A 22,956-nucleotide genomic window follows, 5' to 3' on the forward strand; every position below is an offset into this window, starting at 1 on the left:
AATTTTGTACCTTGTGTAACGATGAGAAAAGCAGTTGTGAGATCTATCATCAGACTGTTGGGATTTTTTTTGTCAGAGCTCTGTAACAAGGACTACAACTGTGCAAATCCCAGTTTCATGCCTCTGTGCTGTACTGACGAATCAACTCTAGGATGACTGTTGATTGCCTGTCTGCATGTGGTACCTTTCTCCTTGCTTGCTTAGTTTGCTAGCCGTTAAATACCAAGTTGAGGGTTTGGTCATTGTTCAGTATGTCGGTGGCAAAAGTAGCTGCGAAACAGCAATGTCTTCAGTTTCAGCACCCAGACTGCTTACAAGAGCGGAGCAGTTGGACCTGTTGTAGAGTGGCAGCGTGTGTCTGAGTGGCATGTGTGTAGATAGATCACAAACTCAGCATCCCTGCTTGGTTGTCAGAGCTGAGATTTTATTGTTGTAGAACTTGTTCAGAGTTTTGATAGCCTAATTTACATGGGCAAGAGAATACAAAAGTGACAGGTAGAATGTTTTAGAATTGAAGCTTAATTTTATGTTTATTAGCCTTGAAACAAAGTGTCTTTTCCTTAGAATTTTCTTTGGAAAATGCAATGGCACCATTATTTTTGAATTGTAGAACTGTGCTTGGGGTAAAAAGTTTACTTTCAGGTGATGCTGCATGCTGAAAACGATCTGGAAATGTTTAAACTCAAAAGTGTTTTGCACTTATGTTAAAGTGAATACTTTCCACCCAGTATTTGCTTTCTATTGGATGCTTATACTTAATTGATCAAATTGGTATCTTCATTTTCCTATCATTTCATGTTACTGTTTTGGACTTTATTCATATTTCATGTAGCCTTTGTGGTGATTTGTTTTGAACCAACAAGGAAGGTGACTTGTAGATTGTTAATTTTGCTGTTACCATAAGCTGTATTTTTTTTCCAGTAGTTTGTGCTGTATCCTTCTTGCTTTTTCACAATATTAGTTGTTACAAGCTTATGTCCACAGACTTGTTTCATTAGTATAGCTGACTTGAGAATAATCTAATTTACCGTGAATGCTCTTAACTGATTCTTTTTCTTTTTTTTTCTTCTTCTGTGATTTTTGCCTTCCCGTTTTCTTAGATGTTTGGAAACTGGACATTTGGCACTTTGGTCTTCACCGTTATGGTTATAACTGTTACGATGAAGGTATGATATTATACTAATTACTCTCTGTTCGTGTATGTAGGCAAAAATGTAATAATTTAATTTTTATAATAATTTAAGCAATAATTTAAAATTTATTCAAAAGTTACACAGAAGTAAGTGATTCTTGAAGATTCCAGGTAAGTGATTTTTATGTTTGGTTTCAATGTTGGTTAAATTTTTGGTTTTGTAGTTTTTGCATGTTACAACAATACTTAGTGTTTGAGCTGGAAGTTCCTAAGTACATTCAGACCAGTATTTATCACTTTCTGTGAAGTGGGGGGAAAAAGGAAGTTCACTGAAGTTATCTTTGTTTTAGATGGCACTAGAAACTCACTTCTGGACATGGATAAACCATTTTGTTACTTGGGGATCCATTGTATTTTATTTCATATTCTCCTTGTTTTATGGGGGAATTATCTGGTGAGTGATGATTTTTTGGTTTTTTTCCCCTCTCTCCTTTCTGTAGCACATATGATAGATGAAGCTATGAAAAAACACTGAAGTATTATGTTCTACCATGTCGCTCTGAATTTTGTGACGGGTGGTGGAAAATACATTTTTAAACCTAGAGTGGCCACTCACTTTTGGTGATCCTTTTAGAAATTTGAGCAATGCTGCTAAGCTGTCCTGTGTTCAAGGACAGAAATTACTTCTCTCTGACAGCCCGTGACTCTAAAGGCATTTCTGTTTTTAAAAAGTAGATAGGTTCCCAAAGGTGCTGTGTAATAGGTAAATGTTTGCAACAGAAATGAAGACGCTGGAGTTTAAGTCAGTAAAGTGATGTAGTTTTGCTTGTATTTTGGGGTCTTGGAGGGATAAGATGGTGATTGCTTTCCTGCAACACAATTTAAAACTAAACCAGAACGTTTCCCCCCAAGGTTTGGTACCCTCTCTCCCCAGAGTTTCTTTGCAAGTTAGTTCCACCAGATTGCTAGACTTCTTCATGGATACCATGGAATTGTAACTCTGCATCCTGGGAGACTTGCTGCTTGATGTAAAATAAGATAACATCTGAGTCTGTCTGTGCTGTACTTTTGTTTCTAGAAGTTCCTTTTAGTAATTGACACTTCTCTGAACTTTTCAGGCCATTTTTACATACCCAGGACATGTACTTTGTATTTGTTCAACTGTTGTCAAGTGGTTCTGCTTGGTTTGCCATAATCCTCATAGTAGTTGCTTGTTTGTTTCTTGATGTTGTGAAGAAAGTGCTGTACAGACATCTACAACCAACAAGTACAGAAAAAGCTCAGGTAATGTTATGCTTTTGTATCCAGCATGATCAATAGTTAACATGTTTGTTAAAATCCGTCTTGTTAACTACTTTCCTGTGGTATTTAATTATCCTCTTACATTGCTGTCACGTTTAATGCATAAAAGTGTTCTCATTTCAAAAGATAATGGCTAATTTAAAATTATAAAAACAAGGACACCATTTTAGTAGGAAATAACATTTATGTTTAAGTAATTAATATAAGTAATAGTAGAATTATTTATAAAGGGGTCACTCATCTTTTGCATCTCAGCTTGCAACTGTATGAGAGCATCATATTACACATTTTTGTACTGCATTGAAGATGGTAACTTATTCTCATTTTTGTCTAGGTATTAGAAGCTCTCTCTTCAACTGTAATTGACACTGAATAGTTCTTAAAATGTGATGAAAACAATAATTTAAAAAATTACTTTAGTAGGACTTGTTTTAATTAGTATTTCTTAAAACTTGATCATATCATATGCTATGTATTTGATTTTTGATTATGTAGTTAAAGATAATTACCCGTGTGGTGTTTTCATAAATTCACAGAAGAGGTCTAAAGATATGCTGTGATAATAGAATCTCCTTTTTGCCTGACACAGGCTACAAAAACTCCTTGAAATCATTCTGTTGAAATTAGGCTGTCTTTTAGGTAAATATCTCATTTATGTTTCAGTGTTTTCTTCTTTTTAGTGACACTTACGGAGAGGTCATCCTGACCCATTGTTCTAATAGTTATTGTCTCTGGTTTTAGTTTCCAGCATTTTATCCTTTGATACTTTTTCTGCTAAGCTGAAAAGCCTTCTGTTAACAATTTTTTGTTTTATTCATGGTTAGGTTTGTGATCAAGCTAATTTTCTTACTGATAAGTAGATTGGACTTGCATCTCTTTTCAAAAAGGTTATTTTCCAGTCCTTTAATTGTTCTTGTATTTCTCCTGTAATATTCACCATTCCTCAACCTCATCTTGAATTTTGGATTTCACCAGTAGACAAAATATTCCAGCACAGCATGTGTCAGTGCCAAGTATGGAAATAATGAATCCCCCAGCTATATTCAATTTACAGAATAATATACATCAATAACCTCTTATCTTCTGCATCTTTTTCTCGTTTGCAAGTGATTATGTTGGTTTCTTCCAGGTCACTGATGAGAGGTCAAATAGCGTAGGGCCAAAAAAAATGTGAAAGTGAATGAAGAATCCAGCTAACAAAGATATCCCATATATGGTTATGTTCTGAAACCTGTTGGCAGTTTTTAGTCTGTTTCTGTGCCATACTGATTTTGTGGTGTCCTAGTTGCTTAATTCAGATTACACTGAGCTATATGCCATGCAGAACTCTTAACTGCATTACATCAATATTGTTACCTTTTGTATCTAACCTTGTAGTTACTTTGATGTAAGTGCATGTTGATTTACTTAAATTATATTGCCCTTCTAATTTGCGTCTTAAAAAAATCCGTGTGAGACATTCTCTTAATTTGCCTAGGATCAACACCATGCTGACAAACTTATTGCTAGCCAGAATATCCCATTAGTCCCTTTTCAAAACTGGAATATTACCTGCTTTTTCCAGTCTTGGAATTCAGTAGCTAGAGACCAAGGTAGATAACCACTAGCTTTCAGAAAACTGTTCAACTAGACCTGATAAGACTCTTGATTGCATGTTATTGCACTTTTGGGACTAAAGAGTCTTGATTTAGGAGAAATTCCATAGGTAATGACAGTTAAGTATCTCTTTTTTTTAATTCCTTCAAAAACTAGTGGCACTATTTATCGAACACTTCCCTTTCCTTCCTTCCTGTACATCAGCTGTTTCTATTTGGCGGCATATTGGTATGGTTGTTGAGTTTTCTCATGTTCCTAAAGTGCTTGAATTAAAAATCAAACCCCCACATCTTTTTTCCCTAGCCTTATCCATATACTTATTGTTGCATTCTCTTGCTTTCTGAATCAATTCTAAAGAACTTCCCTGTTCAGTTTGCTTCCATTGCAGTTGTGTCATCAAGGACACAGTCAGACTTGTTATTTTTAAGAAAGAATCTTGATGAATGTCTAACACCTTTCCTGTGGCTATAGCTTGATTCATAGCCGTGGGGACTTTGCTTTGTGCATCTCTATTAGACATCTTGGGTTTTTGTTTTTTGTTTTTGTTTTTTTCCCTTCCCCCTCGCCCCCTTATTCCCATTCTACTTTGCAATTTGACAGTGTCAGCATTAGGGTCTATGTTTACCAAAGTACTGTCTTTTTCTGAAAATACTTGATGCCTAATACTGCAAAATGGAGGTGTCTAAAATCTGATTTGACCAGAAATGCTTCAGCAGCCATTCAGTGGTTTCTCTGTGTGTGTCTGATAATGAAATCGTAGTTAAAAATGTATTTGTGAAAAGAAGACACCTGTTTGTTGCTTTCTTGAGGTTTAATCTGTTAAGGTTTTCCCACTCTTAATGGGGCAGTCAGCCCCACTGAATTTCATTGGCTATTCTTGAAGTGAGGAAGTAGACGTAAGTGAAGATGAACAGATGACCAACTTAGCACATTTACTGTCAAGAAGTGACAGGATGCTTCTTCATGATTATACCTCATTAGATTTGTTTAAAATTTCAAGTGAATATTTTTCTTTCCATTTCAAAGCAGAGGAGAGGACTCTGACTTTCAGATAGAATGAGTTTGGAGAATGTCTTTGTCATAAAAGCTAAGGAATTTTCTGTGGAAGTAATTCAAAGAGTGACTATGGAACTTTGTATACGGTTCTTTTAAATGCATTTTTCGTAGTGTAGGTGCACCCTCTGTATAACTGAATATTTTTAATTATTAATTTTAAATGGTAGAACTAAGTATATTTGCATACTGAAGAAAAGAAAAAGTTTGGTTTACAGTTACTAAGTTTTTATCAGGGCAAGATAAATTGTTACATGAACTAGTCACTAATTTTTTAAATCACAGTTGTTCATGTGTTTCTGTCCCCCATCATTTAAATTCTAAAATATTCTCAGGATCAGTGAGCAAAACACAGGTTTCTCAGCTGAAAATGCATGCCCCTATTGTTTTAATCTTTCAGAAACTAAGAGCACACTAGTTGTGCAAGTTACCCAACTTAGTGTTCTAGATTCACTGTATCTGTAGGCATCTGCCTTACTCTACTGAGTATATAAGCAACTTGATTTTATATCTTTTATTTAGTATAAGGTCATAGCATCAACAGTCAATCTGTCTCTCATCAGTTGGATGTTACAGGTAGCTAATTTATTCATAAGAGAGCAAAGAAATTTAACTGGTATGAGAGAGAAACACTTCAGAAATTCTGCTAAAGATAAACTTTTAAATGCAAATATTATCCTGTGTCACAACAACTTAAAGAAAAAAAATCTGTCCCATTTTGGGAAGTCAGTATGTTAAAACTTTGACAGGCAAACATGAGTTACAGAGGGATGAGTTTTGTTAACTCTACCTTCCTTAATGCACTTAGGGTGCATGTGTGTATTTTTTTCTTTTTTTTCCCAGCATTCCAAGTTTTTTTGCTGGCCTTAAAGAAAAACCACTTTAATATGTTTGACTTTGGTCTGTTGCCCTGAAGTAGCTTCTGGGTAATTTCTGACGATAGGTCTGTTACAGAATCATATAGGAGGAAGTGGACAGTAAGGTAAATCTGATTCAAAATATAAATCTTCAGGTAAATATGAATCACAGCACTATGGAGGGCAGAAGGTAATACTGAATAAAGATGTCCGGTAAAGTATAGATGTAAAAGTGTATAGGCCTTTTTTCTCAATATGAAAGCTGAGGTACACTTAGGAATGGTCCTACCAAACAATAACTGGCTGTGATGATCTCAGGAGCTGTCCTGAAGGTACCAGGCTTGTGTTCTGTATATGATGTGTATTCCACTTAAATAACAATGTCTTGTCCTGTGTCTTTCTCTTAGAAAATTACTGCTGCTACTTACTGACATGTATGTTCCATCCCTTCTCTGTCCAATTGTAGATGTACTCCAACAGAGTTGCTTTAAGTGACGAGTTCATCGCACTGCAGCCATTGTCCAGGGCAAGGAATCAGCTGAGCAAAATTAGGTAGAGTAGGAGGGACAGTTCCTCATCAACTCTTATGCATGCTGGAGGTGAACTAACCAGTGCTGAGAGAGATGGGAAGAGGCATGGATATTAGTGGGTTGAGAGGGCAATACCTGTAGTGCAGATACATTCAGTTTGGTTATTTCTTGGCTTTGCTCTGTGTTTTTGAGCCAAATGCTTCTCCTAAGTAGCATGTGTTGGACGTGCTTTTTTTAGGAAAAAACATCCCTAGCATGATGCTCAACTTTCAGAATACAGATCCAGCTCTTTGTGCATCCATTTTTAAATAATCGCCGTTTCTAGCATGATTATAATGCTTTTAATTTCTTTATGATCAAGATTAACAGTGCTTTTTGCATGTTGGATAATTTCAGCTTCATAAGGCCGTGACAGGAAGGCCCATATATTTCAGGCAGCAATTTCTTGTGAGTTGTTTGCCCATTTTAATTTGCTTTCACTTGTGTTGAAAGGGCAGAAGATGTTTTAAGTTTGGGTGCGTACATACACTTGTTCAGCTAAGGCTTTTTGTGTTTGTTTTGTGCATCTATAAAGTGAGTGTTGTTTGTTTTCAATGTGTATGGATACATATTCCTAAAGGCATTTGGCTACAAAGTCCTAGAAAATTATTTAAAAAAAAAAAAAATCAAAGCATACATGTGTCTGTGTAGGTGAACCATTATGATTCTGAAACTCTTCAAATGCACCGAGTTCAGTACATGAAATGCTATCAAATGCTGATTCTCATTTGTAAGACTAAAACATTCATATGCATAAATAATGTCTCAACATGTTTGATGTTTTATCCCACCCTTATCTACGTCTCATTTCTTGCTATAGAATATATTCCTTTTAAATATTTTTTAAGGTGACTGTTGTTTAAAAGCATGCAAATAGGTGCTAGGATAACCAACCAACCTACGTTTTTGGGACCTAATTGCTGTTTGTTTAACTGAGGGAAAGTGGGAGGCAGGAAGCTGGCATTGTAAATGATTAGCAGAGAATTTTTAGTGGTTAATTGAAATGGATGATACAAGCCCTTTTAAGGGGGGGTGTGTGGAGAAAAGCCTTCTATTTCCTCTGAGAGCGTGCTATACTTTTGCAAGGCAAAACTTGAAATGGCTATTGTGGTTTGCTGTTAGTTGTCCCACTGTGAAACATATCAGCTTAGATTTCCAAATACCCCAGGGAGGTAGTGGTGGGGTGGTTTTGTTTTGTTTTAAATTCAGCACTTACTAGCTTTAAGACAGGCAAACTGCAGTATACCTCTTGAATTTTAGTAAACTTAGCAATATATTGGGGAGATCCCTCTGTAAAAGCTTTTACAAGTTACCTTTTAAAATTCTTGGTTTATCAGTGTCATGTAAATAAGTTACCTTTTTAAAACTTCGGATAAATCCATGTCCAGTAAACCTCTGTTTTGTCACTAAATTATTAAAGTGAATTATGTGGTGCGTTATGTCTACACCAAAGGTTTTATAACAAAAGATTCTGTTAAACTTTCCAAAACTAAACACATTTTAAGGGTTATGCAACTGGAAGGTGAAAGAAGAATAAATCTGTCTAGTAATGCAGCACTGTAGTTATTAAAATACTTAAAACAGGAGAGTGCTTGCTAACTTGAAGGGATTTTCTTTATTACACTTAGGGAAAGGGTTGAAAAAAATGGGAAATTTTTGTCCCTAAGTAACAAATGATTATGCAAATCCAATTCTCTTCTATGTCAGAATTTTTACACTTGAGTGTCTAATAGTAAGGTACCTGAAATACAAGCTCCGAGTGCCTTATACTATGCAGTTGAAGTTGTAATGTGCAACAAGAAAGGAACACGGATTCAGGTTTTTGTAGTCTTTGGGCAAAGTTCGGAAGCTATCCTGTGGATCCTTACCTAAAACAATAAAAAGGAGAATCAGTTAATAGATGGAAACTACTCACTTCACTCCAAATTAATTTTTATTTAGTATAGTGAAGACGATGGGTTAGTTTCTGTGCCGTCCAGGGCAGCTGTTCTTCAAAAGCAGTAGAGCAGAGAAAGCACGGAACACTGTAGGAACATGAAACAAAACAGCTGCTTGGTGAATATAGCTGTAAGCAGCTAATCCTGTTGCACCTCATTTGTACATGCCCACCCAGTAATTGCATCCTTTGTGACTGCAGAATGCATGTAGATTGATGAACAGACTTTGGCAGTTTTTTGTTGTTTGTTAAATATATAGTAAAAACCTCAAAAGGAGTATAGCACCAGGTGAAATCGAGTTATGCCTTGTTCTGCAAATGTGCTTACTGTTCTGCTGATATACAAAAGGAGACTACCTTTATGAATGGAAATTAAAAGACGAGTATGATGTTATAATCAATTTTTATGTCTATAGGCTTCACAGGGTGCAAAAAAAGTTCACGTTTATATTAAGTACATTTGTGATGTACAGTTAAGAGCTTTGAGGGGTGTCTTTTAAGTGTCCATGTGATTCCTGTAAGTCAGAAATGCAGTCTTATGTGTGCCTGTTAAACTCTTGCCTCTGAACTTTACTGTCACTTTTGTAACTTGGAATGAAGAGGAAATCAGGCAGCACAGGTCACGTGCAGGATTTATGCTTAACTGGACACTGAGTACTACTTCTTTCCTCTGTAGCTGTCTCTCCTGTTCTTGGAACATGTGAAATAGGCTACTAACTGGGCCCCGTTGTATGTCATTTCAGTTTTTTCTTTGTAAACAAAGTTTTTTTTTGTGTGTATGTATACATGTCTCTCTGCTTTGTAAGAACTGTCAGAAATCTTAAGCCACATGTGAGAAGTGTTGCTTGGACAGATGTTTTAATACTACTTACTGATGGGATTAACTGTGTTCATAGAGTTTTTACCTTTGGACAGTGTGTTATGAGTGCACACAATACTAAGGAAATGTAAAACACAAAAAAGGGTTTTATTTACAGGGAAGGCTGTCAGTGCATAACATTATATCTGGGACTCTCAAACTGTAGCTTTTGCCTTAGTACAGCCAAGACCCTGTTCTTTCCCCATCTGCAGGCCCTTGAGTATTGTTGCCTTGTTTTCCCTTCATCTCTGTACAGATCTGCTTTCTTTAGCTGTCTCCAGAACTCCAGACTCCTGGCCCTGGCTTTACGGCCTTCAGTACTTGTCTATTTTTTTTCCTCTAGTTCCCCTCCTAATAGCTTTCATATCTGATCCAGCCCAGCTGTGTAGAAGTCAGGAACAGACAGATTTCTGTTCCTTTTACAGCATATGTTTTCTGTAAGGAATGTATCGTTTCCAAGTAGGCTATTCAAGTGCAAACGTGCATTCACCCTAGTGAAGTATACCAGAACATCTTAATATGCTAAACTCTGAACAAGGGTAACCTCTTCCTTTACAGTTTATATATTGTGTTAGCATAGTGTGGTGCTCATCTGTTAGCTAATCCATAGAATTTGTCGCAGGAGGAGGGAATAAATGAGAGAAGAATAGACTATTTTGTATTTATCTTCAGTCATAAAAGTGCACATATTTATTTACCTGTAGATACTTTTGTTTAATGATTTTGAAATAATGAAATACTTTGGCATTTGTAGGTTTATTTGACTCAGAGATGAAGAGTAGAAAAATGTTGAAACCATAAGTGCCAGTGAAGCTGTTAGATGTCAACATTCTTATATTTTCTTTTAAAATTTTAAACCTAATTGTTTGGGGTTTTGGTATACAGTATATTAAGAGTTAAAGTGAGCTTTACAGTAGGGAGCAAGTTTTAACTTAATTGTGGAATAGTAATAACCATCTCATATATATTTTCTGAAACGTCTGTGTGGCATCGGACATGTTGGCAGCTAGGACCTGGGCTCAGGAAAATATGCTGCAGTGCTCTTAACTTGATGTCCAAGATTAAATACATTGCCTGTTCAACAAAGTCCCACCTGTGTATTTCAGTGTGATTAAACGTTTATTTGAAATGTCTGTCTTGTGGCATATAGGATACCCTGTAATAAGACAAACAAACTGAAATGGTCCTTTCTGTGAGAAGGGGGAAAACAAATAAAACTCCAAAACCTGAAACCAAAATCTGAAAGTTTGAAATAGATTTCAAGTTTGTTGGGTTTTCCCCTTTTGTAGTCTATGGTGCGCAAAAAGAGCAAACACCACTAATACTTGTGCACTGATAAACCGTGTTTGATCCACCAATTAACTTGAAAAAAACCTGCCTCTCTACCTTGTAAATATGCCTTGTTCTCTCAAGAACAGATCTGTAAAATGAAAATTCATATAAAAATGGTAACTGTTTTAAAGCAATGCAAGCATGGTGCTTTATAAGATTTGTTGCTTTTCTGTCCTTCTAGATGGAAGAAGATAAGGGTTCAGTCAGCTCAGCATGTGACTTTGCTGAAAGCAGGCACAGAGGGGAGGACAATAGGCAACTGCTAGATCCATCTAGCCTACCCGACAGTTCTTACGTTCACTAGGTAGTACTCCCTAATGTGTGTGTATATATATATATTTTTTTTTTAATATATCATATATGGACAGTCATGGAGCCATCTCCAGAATACCCATATTTTTTTGTATCTGCAAGAAAATTTGCATCATACTATGTGGGTTTGATTTTTCCTTATCAAGCTGAATCATTCTTTAATTCTGCATTTTGGTTGCTTTTTGATTTATTACATGAAATGGGCCATTATCATACAAAGGATTATGTTTATTGTGATCCCGGGTCTTACCTTCTGAAAATACTTTATTTGCAGCCTGAATATGAATAATATCAAATATTTCTCTATACTTACTAATTTTTCTAAAGCATTGTCTCTCCTGCCTTTTGTTTCCTGAGGGTTTGTTTCAGGTCTTCAGAGACCTTTATGCTCTACTGCCTTACTATGCCACATTTTACTTTGATATAAAACTATGATCATAATTGTCTGCCACAGAGAGAAAAAGGAGAAAAGGGACTATTTAGCATAAGTATCTTTCCAGGTAGTGGATATAAATATAAAAATCCATATTCACCAGGTAGTGATACACAATATCTACACATAAAATTGAATTTATTTTTATGTTGTCCTTAATGCTCTCCCACTATTACTTTACACTTAACTGTGAGTTTGATAAAACATAAATGTTGTTTCCAGGCTTATGTAAGGTCACATTTGCCGTTTTTAAAAAAAGGGTAATATTAACTTTTCCATAAATTGTGGTTCAAGCATGATCCTAGCTTTTTTGTGAGTGTCTAACTTGAGAAGAACAAAGGAGATTCTAGTGAAGAAGAGACACCAGCCCTCCAAAATCCAGAGCAGAGGGTTTGCCCCTTGGAAGCTAGTTTGGGTTACTCTTGGTTCCCCTTTTTGCTAGTCTTTGAAGAATATCTAGGACTGCTAGCTCTCAGGTCAGCAGATTCTAGGGGGGAAAAAATGTCTGGTCCATCTGATTCTACATACAACCACTGTAATATGACCTTTTACAGTAACTTTAAAAGTATTACTTGGTCTGCTTCAAGATAATGGGTGGACTAAATACTCTTTTTGAAATCCTGAGTGTAGGAGTGTTGAGAGTTTGTTTTGTATTGCTGGGAACACAGCTGTGAAGACCACTGGATATGCAGCAGGGAGCTTGCTTTCTGACCTCCTAATAGGAATTCCTTCTGCTCTGTGCAATTGCTTGTCTGATACTCTGTGAGCGCAGTATGAAGTGGCTGTGAACGTCATATTTGCTAGTACTGCAGTGCTGCAAATTGTGCTGTTCCTAATTATGGTATCTTCTGTGACAGTAGAATTGTGACCAGATGTGATGGTCATCAAATAAGCTCTGTTGAGGTGTGTTCTGTTTTGGTTTTGTTTTAACCGAAACACTTTTAGACCTGTCAGTTGTAATGCCTCTGCTCCTGTGTCTCAGGTATTTACAGAAGTTCATTGTCATAGTAAATGTTCATTTTGTATGTAGAAGACCTCCCAGATGAGTGCGAGTTAGTCAGAAGCATGTGTTCTGTCTGCACTCATTCATGGCCTCCAAGGTGCAACAAGTGAAGCAAGGGTTTCAGTTTGTAATGCTTTCTGTAAGTTCATACAATTTGTTAACTGACAGTCCTGTAAGCATCGCATTAAGCAGTGTGACGGGAAGATCTGGAAGGGACCATGGGGGATGCGGAACAGAGCTGAGGAAGGGGCAGGCACAGGAAAAGATGCATGGAAACACGAGTTCTGCCTGGGTGCTCCCTCCTTTTCCTACCAGTTGAGATTTTTCTCTTGGATTTCCAAATGCCTCTTGTTTCTGTTAACTGCCTCCTCTTTGTAGTATAGGAGTTGTTGTTACGAAGCTGTAGTCTGTCTAGTTGCCTGTTTTGGGGGATTAGGAAGGAATGCGTCCACTCATATAAACTATTCCCATAGGAAACTCTGAGGTTCTTTGCTTTCCTTGCAGTGTTGGGCAAGTGTGTGTGGCATGAAAGAAATTGGGGTTGGAAACTAAAGTCTTTAGACAAGAGTTAGTGACCTTTGGTCATCACAATGAAAAGTTGGGGGAAGCTCTTAAGTGAGCTGTGTCCTATTGTAGACCAAGATGCCTCCTCCCAGATTTCTTCATTCACTGGTGTCTGAGTGAGGTGAGGATAATGGATGCTTAAATTTAGCCTGTGTGTTTGGCATTTGTTTGACAGGATGCTCTCGTGCAGAGTTTCAAACTAAATTAAAAAGCATCCCCACACTCAGTATGCTGGCATGAACATGACCGAACCTTTCTAACATCAGCCTTGTTTGCATTTAGATAAAAAGATACTCAAAATCAGGAATGCGCTTTTGTTCCTTACCAAGCCAAGGGTATCTATGGTAGTGCTTTAATGTAAATTACTATAGGAAGCTGCATTCTACACTTCTTGAGGAAAAACTATTATTTAGGATCAGGTTGCTGCATTGTATTCTGCAGCCCTGGTCTGAAGCTTTCTCTTGATAGATCTCCCTTAAAATACAAGCAGCAGGTCTGCCTCATAAATTCTTGTACCTCCCTCCACTGAGGTTAATCAAGGCATCACAGCTTACACAGCATGACACTCGGCTCCAGAGATTCATTATAGCTGTAACGCAGAGAATTGCTAACAGGTTTATTTCCAACATTAAGCAGAGATGGTGCTAAGCAATTTCCATACGCTCACCAAGGCTACATTCGAACCTTGGGAAGATGAAATTTTAGTGTATATAGACCTCAGGAAGGGAAATGGTAATGTTATTCATCATTGTCATTCTATAAAATTGAAAAATATTCAACACTCTAACTTTAAGAAAACCTGCTTTTCCTAAGTGTTTTCTGATAACATCTTCATTGCTAGAATCTGTGAGTACTGATTTTTTTTTTTTTAAAATTTTTTTTTTATTTCCTTCTTCCAGCTTACTGAGGCAGGTTCAGGTATCAACTGCTTGGACTCCATGTGCTGCTTCTCAGATGGGGAAACAGCATGCACATCTGTTAGAAGAATGCTGGAACGACTAATGGGAAGGTGTAGTCCAACCCGGGTCAACAGGTGTGGCATTTCTCTCAATAGCCTTTGCTGCAGACGATTCTCCTATAAACTGGAACCTGATGAGCCTGCAGCAATAGATGTCTAGCAAACCAGCTGCAGGTTTTGCATATTTAAGTAGAAAATGCAACTCTTCATTGTACTTTTTTCATTCTAAAAGATTAGTTTCTTGTTTCTTTTTGAGTGCTTTCTTTTGGGATGGGAGGGGGAAAAACAGTTTTCAAAAGATTTCTGTTAAAATGTTTAGTTTGGCTTACAACAAGTTCTTGCCTTGTATCTATCGTAATTTATCTTGATTTGTACATTCTTCTCTTTAGAAAATCAAGCCTTGCTGCTGGTTTTGTTCTCCTTTTTATGATTTCCTTTTTTTTTTTCTTTTTTCTTCACAAATTGGGAGTTTGTAAAGTTGAAAGACTGTTCCCTTTGGTTCTTGATGTACAACCTCCAAATATTTACCTTGGAGCTTGCATTGCTCCTGAAGATATACAAAAGGCTCACACTCCCCCCCTTAAATATAACCTCATTGTTACAAGGAGAGTCTTTAAATCTTTCAGCCATTGATTGATATGAAGATGAAATATTTTTGTAGTATAACTTTTATAATCTATTTCTAAAATCAGAGTAATTGACAGAACAGAGCCTTCAGGTTCTAAGAATTTTAAACGTTTTTTCGGTTCTAGAAGGTATATTGTCAAAATCATGTGTGCCATTCCAAAGTATGTGCTAAATAAATCTTTTTCCTTCACAAACCATGTGTGAAACAAACCTCAATGGGATCAAAGCACGTTAGAGTAATCATATACTTCCAAGGAGCAATACTGCTCTTGCAGTCAGTATAACTATGAGAAAAGCTCTTGCTAAATCTGCTAACGTGCCATCGCACCATTTGCAAATAAAGAGGGATAGCTAACGAACATGGAAGTATTTGGGGGTAGAAAAAAAACCAGTCTTTTGTACATCGTAATCTCTCAGTCCCTGAATGATATCATGGTCCTTCACTGGTCAAAAGGCAAACCTGAAAAAGTTGCACTTCACACATTTTCAAGGAAACTCATTTTGTATTTGGACAACTTTGTCTCTTTTTGTTAAAGGTTGTGATATCATTCATTCAGTATAAAATCTTATGTGTGTAACTTTCACTGACAAGCTTTGTCAGTTCTGATTCTGCCTTTAGGTATTGACTTGGTGTGTAGTACATCTCTGTTTTGAACTCTTGTGTTGAACACAGTGTCTGTGGTTTCAGTCAGTTTCTCTCTTCTGGCTTGCTTATGAAATTTACTCAACGTTTCTAAAGCTCTAGGGTATGATTATACAAAACGTTTCATTCCATATGAAAAATGAACTGTTATGATTACACTTTAAATTCAAACTCTTGCTGTATAGAAAGTGGCATGATGTATAAAATAAACAATTTAATAGAGTTTTTAATCTACAAGGTGAGCATTTAATCGGTCTAAATCAACATTTTGGTAGCAGTTGCTCTAAGTTTTTTGGGTGCGTTTTCCACTTCTCTGTAAAACTGTGCTTTCCAAATGAGGAACTTCTCATGGTACTTTTTTCATTTATTGTTATCTAATTAGGGCACATTTTTAGTTAACATTTGCCTTAATAACATGTAGTCTTACAAGGTAGGTATTCTGTGTTTTATTTTCTGCAATGCATTTACATTTTTACAATTTCCTCTTCGTTCAATTTTTCTGTCTTTAAGAACTTAGAAATACTTATTGAAGATAACTCATATTTGACAGAATATTAAATGCTTTTCGAAGACCGTTGCTTCTCAGGTTTCTTGTCTGCTTACCTCATGTAATTTTCAGACGAAGTTCCATCTAGCTGAATAATTTTAGAGTTGTTAAAACACGGAAGTTAGTATTATGTTTAATGAATATGCAAAACTATCTTGGTGCTACACTAAGGGCTTGAAGTTCCGTAGTTTTTGCTTCTGCCTCTGGTTGAAATGACTCTGAACCATCTTCTAGTTTCACTTAAATTTAGGTACAATACAACTGGAAGAGACATGGTTGTCATTTCAGTCTTACTTGTTTCTTCAGTGACTTCAGTTCCTTCCACTCAGAATTGACATTTAAAATCTAGTCTAAAAGTCAAGGTACAAAGACTATTTTTTCCCCTACACTTTCCTGGTAATATGTGAAGGTCTTTGTTTATTTTTTAATGTACTAATTGCTTAAATCACATGAGGCATTGAAAGTTGTGAAGTGCTGAAGGTACAGTTAAGAAATCTATTTGGTAATTTAAAAATGCTTGTAAAATTGTTTAGCCTTTGTTCATGAGCTTGAGTTGCTTTGATTTTTACCTGAGGCTGGTATCTTCGGAAGATTGCGCAGTCCCAAACAGGGTGGTCTTTTGCATACTTGTGCTTTATGAAACAGCTTCTTACTCAACCAGGAGGTAGCTGCAAATTATTCTTGCTGAATGAAGTGATGCTTATAAATACGTTGTCCATGAGAATGCTGTAGGATGAAGAGCACTGTTTTAAATAATGTTGCTGTAGCTAGCTTGTGTTGTATTATGTGCTCCTGATATTCTGTCAAATATGATATTCTGTCAAATATGATAACTGAACATGAAATCAAGCATGGTGTCAAATTTTGATAGAAACTTTGATGAATCAAAGTTGTACAAATGCTTGGAGTAGCGGGTCACAGGAATATAGTCTCCTGTACTTAATTTACTGCTTGTAAAATGTATTTGAGAAGTATTTTCTATAGCTTCATTCACCAATTAGAATATAAAATGTGTGTTGTGGTATGATAAGATGCATTTTCGTCTGTCTGTTCCATTAAATTGTCTGTCAACTTGTCAGTCACTAAAATATTAAGAATGCTGGATCACATACATTCTTGTACAGTAGGAGTCATTACTGAATTGTTCAGATCTCCCATTAGTGGTATTCATGTCAAGGCATCGCATGTAAAAGTTCTAAAGAAACAGCAGATTTCTGACAGAGGCAAATTTGGAGGATAAGTTCATTATATTTTGATTTCATGCCTTTCAACCTTCTATTTTTTAACTTTACACATACAGTCCTAGAATATTGTTTAACCAAGAACAGTATTTCTTCCGAAGTAGTAATCTGTCCTTAAGAGAAAGACATTGCGAGATCCCATCTGAATCAAAAGCTGTGACATGTTAGGTAGTGTTCCTGATGCCTTAAATTTTAACTTAAATTTAACAGTGAGGGATGAAGTAGATTCATAGCTGTAGATAAGTTTTGCCTACCCGTAACTTTAGACAGCGTGGGTGTTTAACATTAGAACACCAGGATACTGGGTTACCACGGTTAGCTGTGTGTACCACGAAGCTTCACTAGAATGACCTTAGGCTAAATCAAATCGCAGCGTTCACCGTGCCTCAGCTTACACATACAGCATTCAGATTTTCCTTGAGGCACAATATTAAAACTTTAGTTGTAAAACTGGCATATAAACCTCTGGTCATTTTAGTTCGTAGTGATGAAAATATCTGGAGTTGTGAGTAAACTTTGCCAGAAAGGTAAACGTAGTATTGTTAATTACATAGTTGGCATGATTAACTGCAGTATATTTTCAAAGGTTTGAAGGAGTTGCAGGTGCCTACATGAAATTAATAGATTAGTCTTTTAAAGAGTTATATTTGCCTAATCTCATAGCACTTTTATCTCTTGCTTTCGTAGACTTTTCTCCTCACCTCTAGATTACAAGTTCCTAGTCAGCCAAACTTTTCTTTTATTGTTACTTTAGATCATGGAGTTCATCGGATCCCTTCTATGCCAACGACAGAAGCATCTTGACTCTCTCCACAATGGACTCACCCACTTGTTAACAGGGACATTTGTAAATGCCTTGTGGAAGCCATGTGGTACTCACACACCTATAGTAGGTTCTGAAGCGAGTTCAGTGCTACATCCCTGCCCTAGAAAAGACTAGCATGACTTCTAAATACAGACCGTGGCTTGGCTTGTGGCCTAGCATAAATCATCTGGAGAATAATGGCTTCCAGTATTTTTTTTTTCCTCTAATTATATCCACAAATTGCTATATAATTTTTATTTGCAAGGAACGCTTTTACATCTGACCATTTAATCCTTTTTGTTACCATATGAGCAGATTGGAATCCTGCATTTGATACTTGAGACGTCACTATAGCGCAGCAGCAAAATCCTCCCAAATCCAAGTGATCCAATAGAACTGCGTTTGCACAGGGAAACTTTTAAAAGTTGCCTTTTTCACGATGACCCTTCACTTTAAACACACACATTAATTTTGAGCTGTCTCTTACAGATGCTGTCTCAGCAGTTTGCAAATCAATTTTGTTATTTCCATGGAGGGTTACTATATTCTATAAGCAATCACTTTAGTAATTTTTGAGAGTTAAATACAATTCAAATATTTATGCTGGTGTATGAAGGGCAATATATTAGCCACTGGTTTGAAAAACACTGCTAACTTTTGCAAATCAATAATTTGGAATAATAAGGGATATAACAGTTCACTGTTCTCTTAAAGTATAATTTAGAAGCCAGTCATCTTTTATTATGCCCTGTGTGTCTTGTTAACAATTCCTGATCTTGACATGGAAAAATGTGTAAGAAAGGGTGGCTTGTGCAGAATTCTCACTAGCATAAACGTTTTGAATTATTAATCCTTTTGAAGTTGGGGAATTTTTGCATGTTTTATTCTTTTTCATGTATTTATATTTGGTCATGTTGTACTTTGAAGATACAATTAATGCTTAATTATCTTCATATATCTGAAGGATCTGAGACATTGATGGCAATGTTTTGATACCTAAGTATGCCAATAAAAACAAATTGCACAGATGGAGCTGTGAATGGTACATGTTGCAGGTACATCCGTTGTCCCAGTATAAACGTGTCTGCATGTTTGGGGCTGGTAGCAACGTTTGCCCATTCATTCAGCTAGGATAACAAAACCTGTTGGTTGTCCTTAGGCGTGGGAAATTAAAGGGGGAGTACTGCCACTAGGGACATCTGTAGAGCATTGCCATAGGTGCAGCAATTTTTCTGGCTGGAGGCTGGTAAAAATGCTGCTGCTTCTGGACCCTTGTTTGGGAATCCAGTTGGAAGTCAGTCTCTGACACTGACGTCCCGTCAATAATTGAAAGAATCTTCCTGTCAGACAGTTAAAGATGCAAAGCTGCATATAAAAATTATCTCTAGGTGGAATAAACTGTAAATCAAATACAGACTATAGATAACACCTGCAAGAACTTCTTTAATAAAGATGTGGTTAAGCATAGGATTTGGGCAAAACCAGTATTAGCTGCTTTCACCCTGCCTGTACAAGTTTCCACTGTTGGCTTAACTGCTGTCTCCCAAGCAAATTACATGGCAGATACTTTTTATTTCATAATTCAGGCAGACACATCTTACCCTCCTGGTATGACATCTCAGCGGGGCCTGGGCTGCTGCCAGAGGAGTGTATCCTCCTTGTTACGATCATCCCAAATTCTCCCGAGTTCAGTGAGGAAGTGTTCAAGAGGTCTGACTTTCCTTGCATCAAATGCGTCAGATGTTCCTTACCTACAAACAGCTCTGCTGTTCATTATTCTTGTTTATGACTTTAACCGGTATTATTTCAGTGCTGCTGTGGACATTTATTTTTTGCGTGAATGACTGGAAGCTTCTCTAAACTGAAGGCTGCAGATACTGCGGGATATTCAAGATCTCATTGTTCAAGGCAGCGTTTGTGTAGTAAAGAAGTGGTCATTGCAACCTTTTTTGAAACTCGTAGTGACTTGAACATGCAGTACATGAGGTTTTTGTCCTACTGGCGTAGATGAAGGAAGACCAGTTCACAATTAAGAAGCTCTAAAAATTAATTAGGAAACAGAAGAAACAAAATAAAAATATAGCAGATTTTCCTTTTAAGTAAGTGTTCAATTCAGTGTTTATAGTTCATACCTGTATCATGCCTTCAAATGTGTAAGTGCAGTGAAGCTTAAGCTTGAAAATTTCAGTTGTCCACTAGATCCCCAGGTTGAGTGTCCAGATGATTAAGAATCGCTGAAAATGGAGTCTTGCGTACTCCATGTAATAGGCATTAACATGCGACTCATCTGACTGCACATAGTTTGAAAACTGGTTCCTCTGTGGAGATGCAATAAACTGATTGTCATCTCTCTGGTCCCCAAGAAACCTTTTATCCAGATACCCAATAGTAAGAAAATACGCTTGGATTTCGTCCACTCCTGTAACTTACTTTATATATCATATATATATATATATATATAAAAAATATTAAATCTATTTTTAAAATAATGATTTTCTTGGTAGTTTCTCATTCTAAGAGTCTTCATACTGCCATGGATATCTAGGAAATACAGAATTTTAAAAAATATTCTAATCAGATATCTGCTGTTTAGCTGTATCTGTTATGTCTAAATCACGGTGTTTCACTTTTCAGAAGTACTTGTTTGTCCGTGTCAACCCTAGCATTCTCATCATGCAGTCGGTTTGTGTGACCATGTAACCTCATTACTCTGTGTGGTTAGTGTGTTGTGTTTTGAAATACAAACTGTGGCTAATTTTGTACAGCAGAAGGCAGAGGCTTTGATACACATCCCCGCTCCAAGCATTTAATTTGGCTCAGCTCTGTGCATCTATGTATTTTGGCTTTTACAACGCAAGTATGTTAATTATATTTGCACAAAAGCAGCACAGTCCTATATTTGAAGAATAATTTACGTTCATTATGCGTTTCTTTAAAACCTTCCATCTCCTTTTCTCCCTTTCCCCCTACTTTCCCTTTTCCCAGTGTTTGTAAGGTTACCGAAGAAACATGCATTTAAACAATTCAGGAAGAACTTAAGAATCCATCTGTCTGCCAAGGTATATTTTTCTATTTGCAGTAAATCTAAATTGGTAATTTCTCACTTAGTAAGAACATAGAATTGGTTTGCATAAGACCAGATTTTTTGGTCTGACAAATATTTTGGATGGAAGAAGTGGCCGTGTTTTTGTACTGATGTCACAAATCTTTTAAAACTGCTTCTATTCAAGGAAGAAAGATTTTGTTTATTTCTCTGACAGCTAAAGTGTACGAAACCATTCACTGTGCATTGGGTACAGTGTAGAATTCTTCATGAAGAAGACTGAACAAAATACAGCTAATTCAGTGTAACGCTAGCATTCATCTCTCTCATTTAGAGTGTGAATGGGTGAGGGAGAATTTGCCATAGAGAGGAAATGTTTTAGAATTACCTCTTAGCCTTGAAACATATGGCGGAAAAGCTTATTGTAGATGTTCTTAGTTAAAAGCAGAGCAGCGCATAGTCACTTTACTATGCAGTGTCTCTGAAGAAGCACCTTCTCCATAGCCACCTTCAGAACGGGATTGAGTTCTCAGTGAATTTTAGTTCTGGTTTTGTGAAAAATAGGGTTTGGTTTTGTTACTTGGGGAAAAAAAACATAGTTTTAGTTGCCAAACCTAGGCTTTTTAAAGGGTGTGGGGGAAAAGATTAAGTGGGAAGATGCTCTGAATTGTTTCACAAACTAAAATGTAAATATTCTGCTTAAAATATTCTGTAAATTTCTTGAGTTTATGAGGGGGAGGGGGAACAAAAAAATGCAAACGAAGGAATGCTGAAAACTTTGGCTTTACATATTCAGGATGATTTCCTGTTTTCTAGTGCAAAGGATGATTTGAGAAAAGATTATGCAATTTAGAATGCGTATTAGGCAACTATAATTTCTTACTGGAAACCTTTGGTAATACTTTCAAACGTGTTTTTTTATGACAGTATAACTTCTATATTGGGGAAAAAAATCTTATTTTCTAGTGTTAGAAATGTCTCAAAGCTGTAGCCTATGTTATTTTTAATAGTTTTATCTGATACTTCTGTACTTCTGAATATTAGTGATTTTGGTGAAATTCAGTGTTCAAAAGTGCTCAAGCATAATGTGCTTCTGAACCATTTATTTTGAGATTCTCTTTGTCTTGGTGTACAATACCTAGTGACTCTCACCCTCGTCACTGCCTTGTTGCGCAGACATCGCTGTTCTAAAGGAGTTATTCCTAGTGCTGGGCGAACCGTTCATTGTGGACTAATTTTAGCCTTTTTTCTGTTCCAAAATTATTTCCCCGTTAGACTTTCTCCTTTGTAGATCTGGGGGTGTTTTCCTGTGAATGTTTTCATTGTTGGTTGTTTTGTATGTTCTTTGCTTCTGTTGTTTGCTTCCAGTGGCATGATTTGTCTGGTTTCTGCTCTCTATGGGAATGACTCAATTTATAACAGGAGGAGGGAAGATTGGATGCTCATGGCTGTATCAGCTCTTGCCGTCAGTTGTCTTAGAAGCACATTCGCGTTGGTATTTGCAAGGCTTCCGCTTTCCATAACTTTTTTTCCTTCAGCCAAATACTGCTTGTAGAAGCATCAGAAATAACTCAGCAAGAGACCTTGTGTGTTGCCCAAGCTTCTGTGGCTTTTATTCAAAGGAATGTTCTCATCACGTTGAAGTATTTGCCTTCCTCTAGCTGTTGCCAGGCCATGATGTTGTATTACAATAAGTACATACAATTGTCATCACTGTAGATACTTTTTTTGTTGTTTCCAGTTTGTATATATGCATAGACATGAATAAAAGCTAAAGACTCTGTATGTAACATGAAGGGGAAAGAAATGAAACATGCTGCTTTTCATGACACAAAGTGTGACTTGTCTGAAAGAAATCCTGACGAATGGCCTGTGGTGTATATTAATTTTTCCTCAGCAGTTTTAAAGGAAATTATTTCATACATCAGTAGGTTCTCAACCTCTTTGCATTTTGGCAGTGGGACAAAAGATAATCCATGGGGCATATAGTTTGGAAAAGGGGGAAAATGGTTAAAAATGATCCTCACTTTCAGTTACAAATAAGTTACCTCACTATTGCAGCAAAGAATATATTTTTGCAATTCCCAGTTACAGTTACGTGAGAGATTTCAGGTCCTATGCATACAAAAATAACAAATCATCTA

General features: G+C 36.6%; 1 protein-coding gene across 1 annotated transcript in view; it reads left to right on the forward strand.

Annotated features, from left to right (window-relative positions):
- ATP11B (ATPase phospholipid transporting 11B (putative)) overlaps positions 1–14,066 on the forward strand; it is a 59,530-nt gene extending 45,464 nt beyond the window's left edge. The window contains exons 27-30 of the mRNA XM_075716833.1: positions 1,101–1,166; positions 1,483–1,586; positions 2,251–2,416; positions 13,848–14,066. Of these exons, the coding sequence (XP_075572948.1) occupies positions 1,101–1,166; positions 1,483–1,586; positions 2,251–2,416; positions 13,848–14,066 (555 nt within the window). The remainder of the gene's footprint in view (positions 1–1,100; positions 1,167–1,482; positions 1,587–2,250; positions 2,417–13,847) is intronic.
- The last annotated feature ends 8,890 nt before the right edge of the window (positions 14,067–22,956 follow it).

The sequence above is a fragment of the Pelecanus crispus genome, chromosome 9 (genome assembly GCF_030463565.1).
Source record: "Pelecanus crispus isolate bPelCri1 chromosome 9, bPelCri1.pri, whole genome shotgun sequence".
Taxonomy (NCBI): domain Eukaryota; kingdom Metazoa; phylum Chordata; class Aves; order Pelecaniformes; family Pelecanidae; genus Pelecanus; species Pelecanus crispus.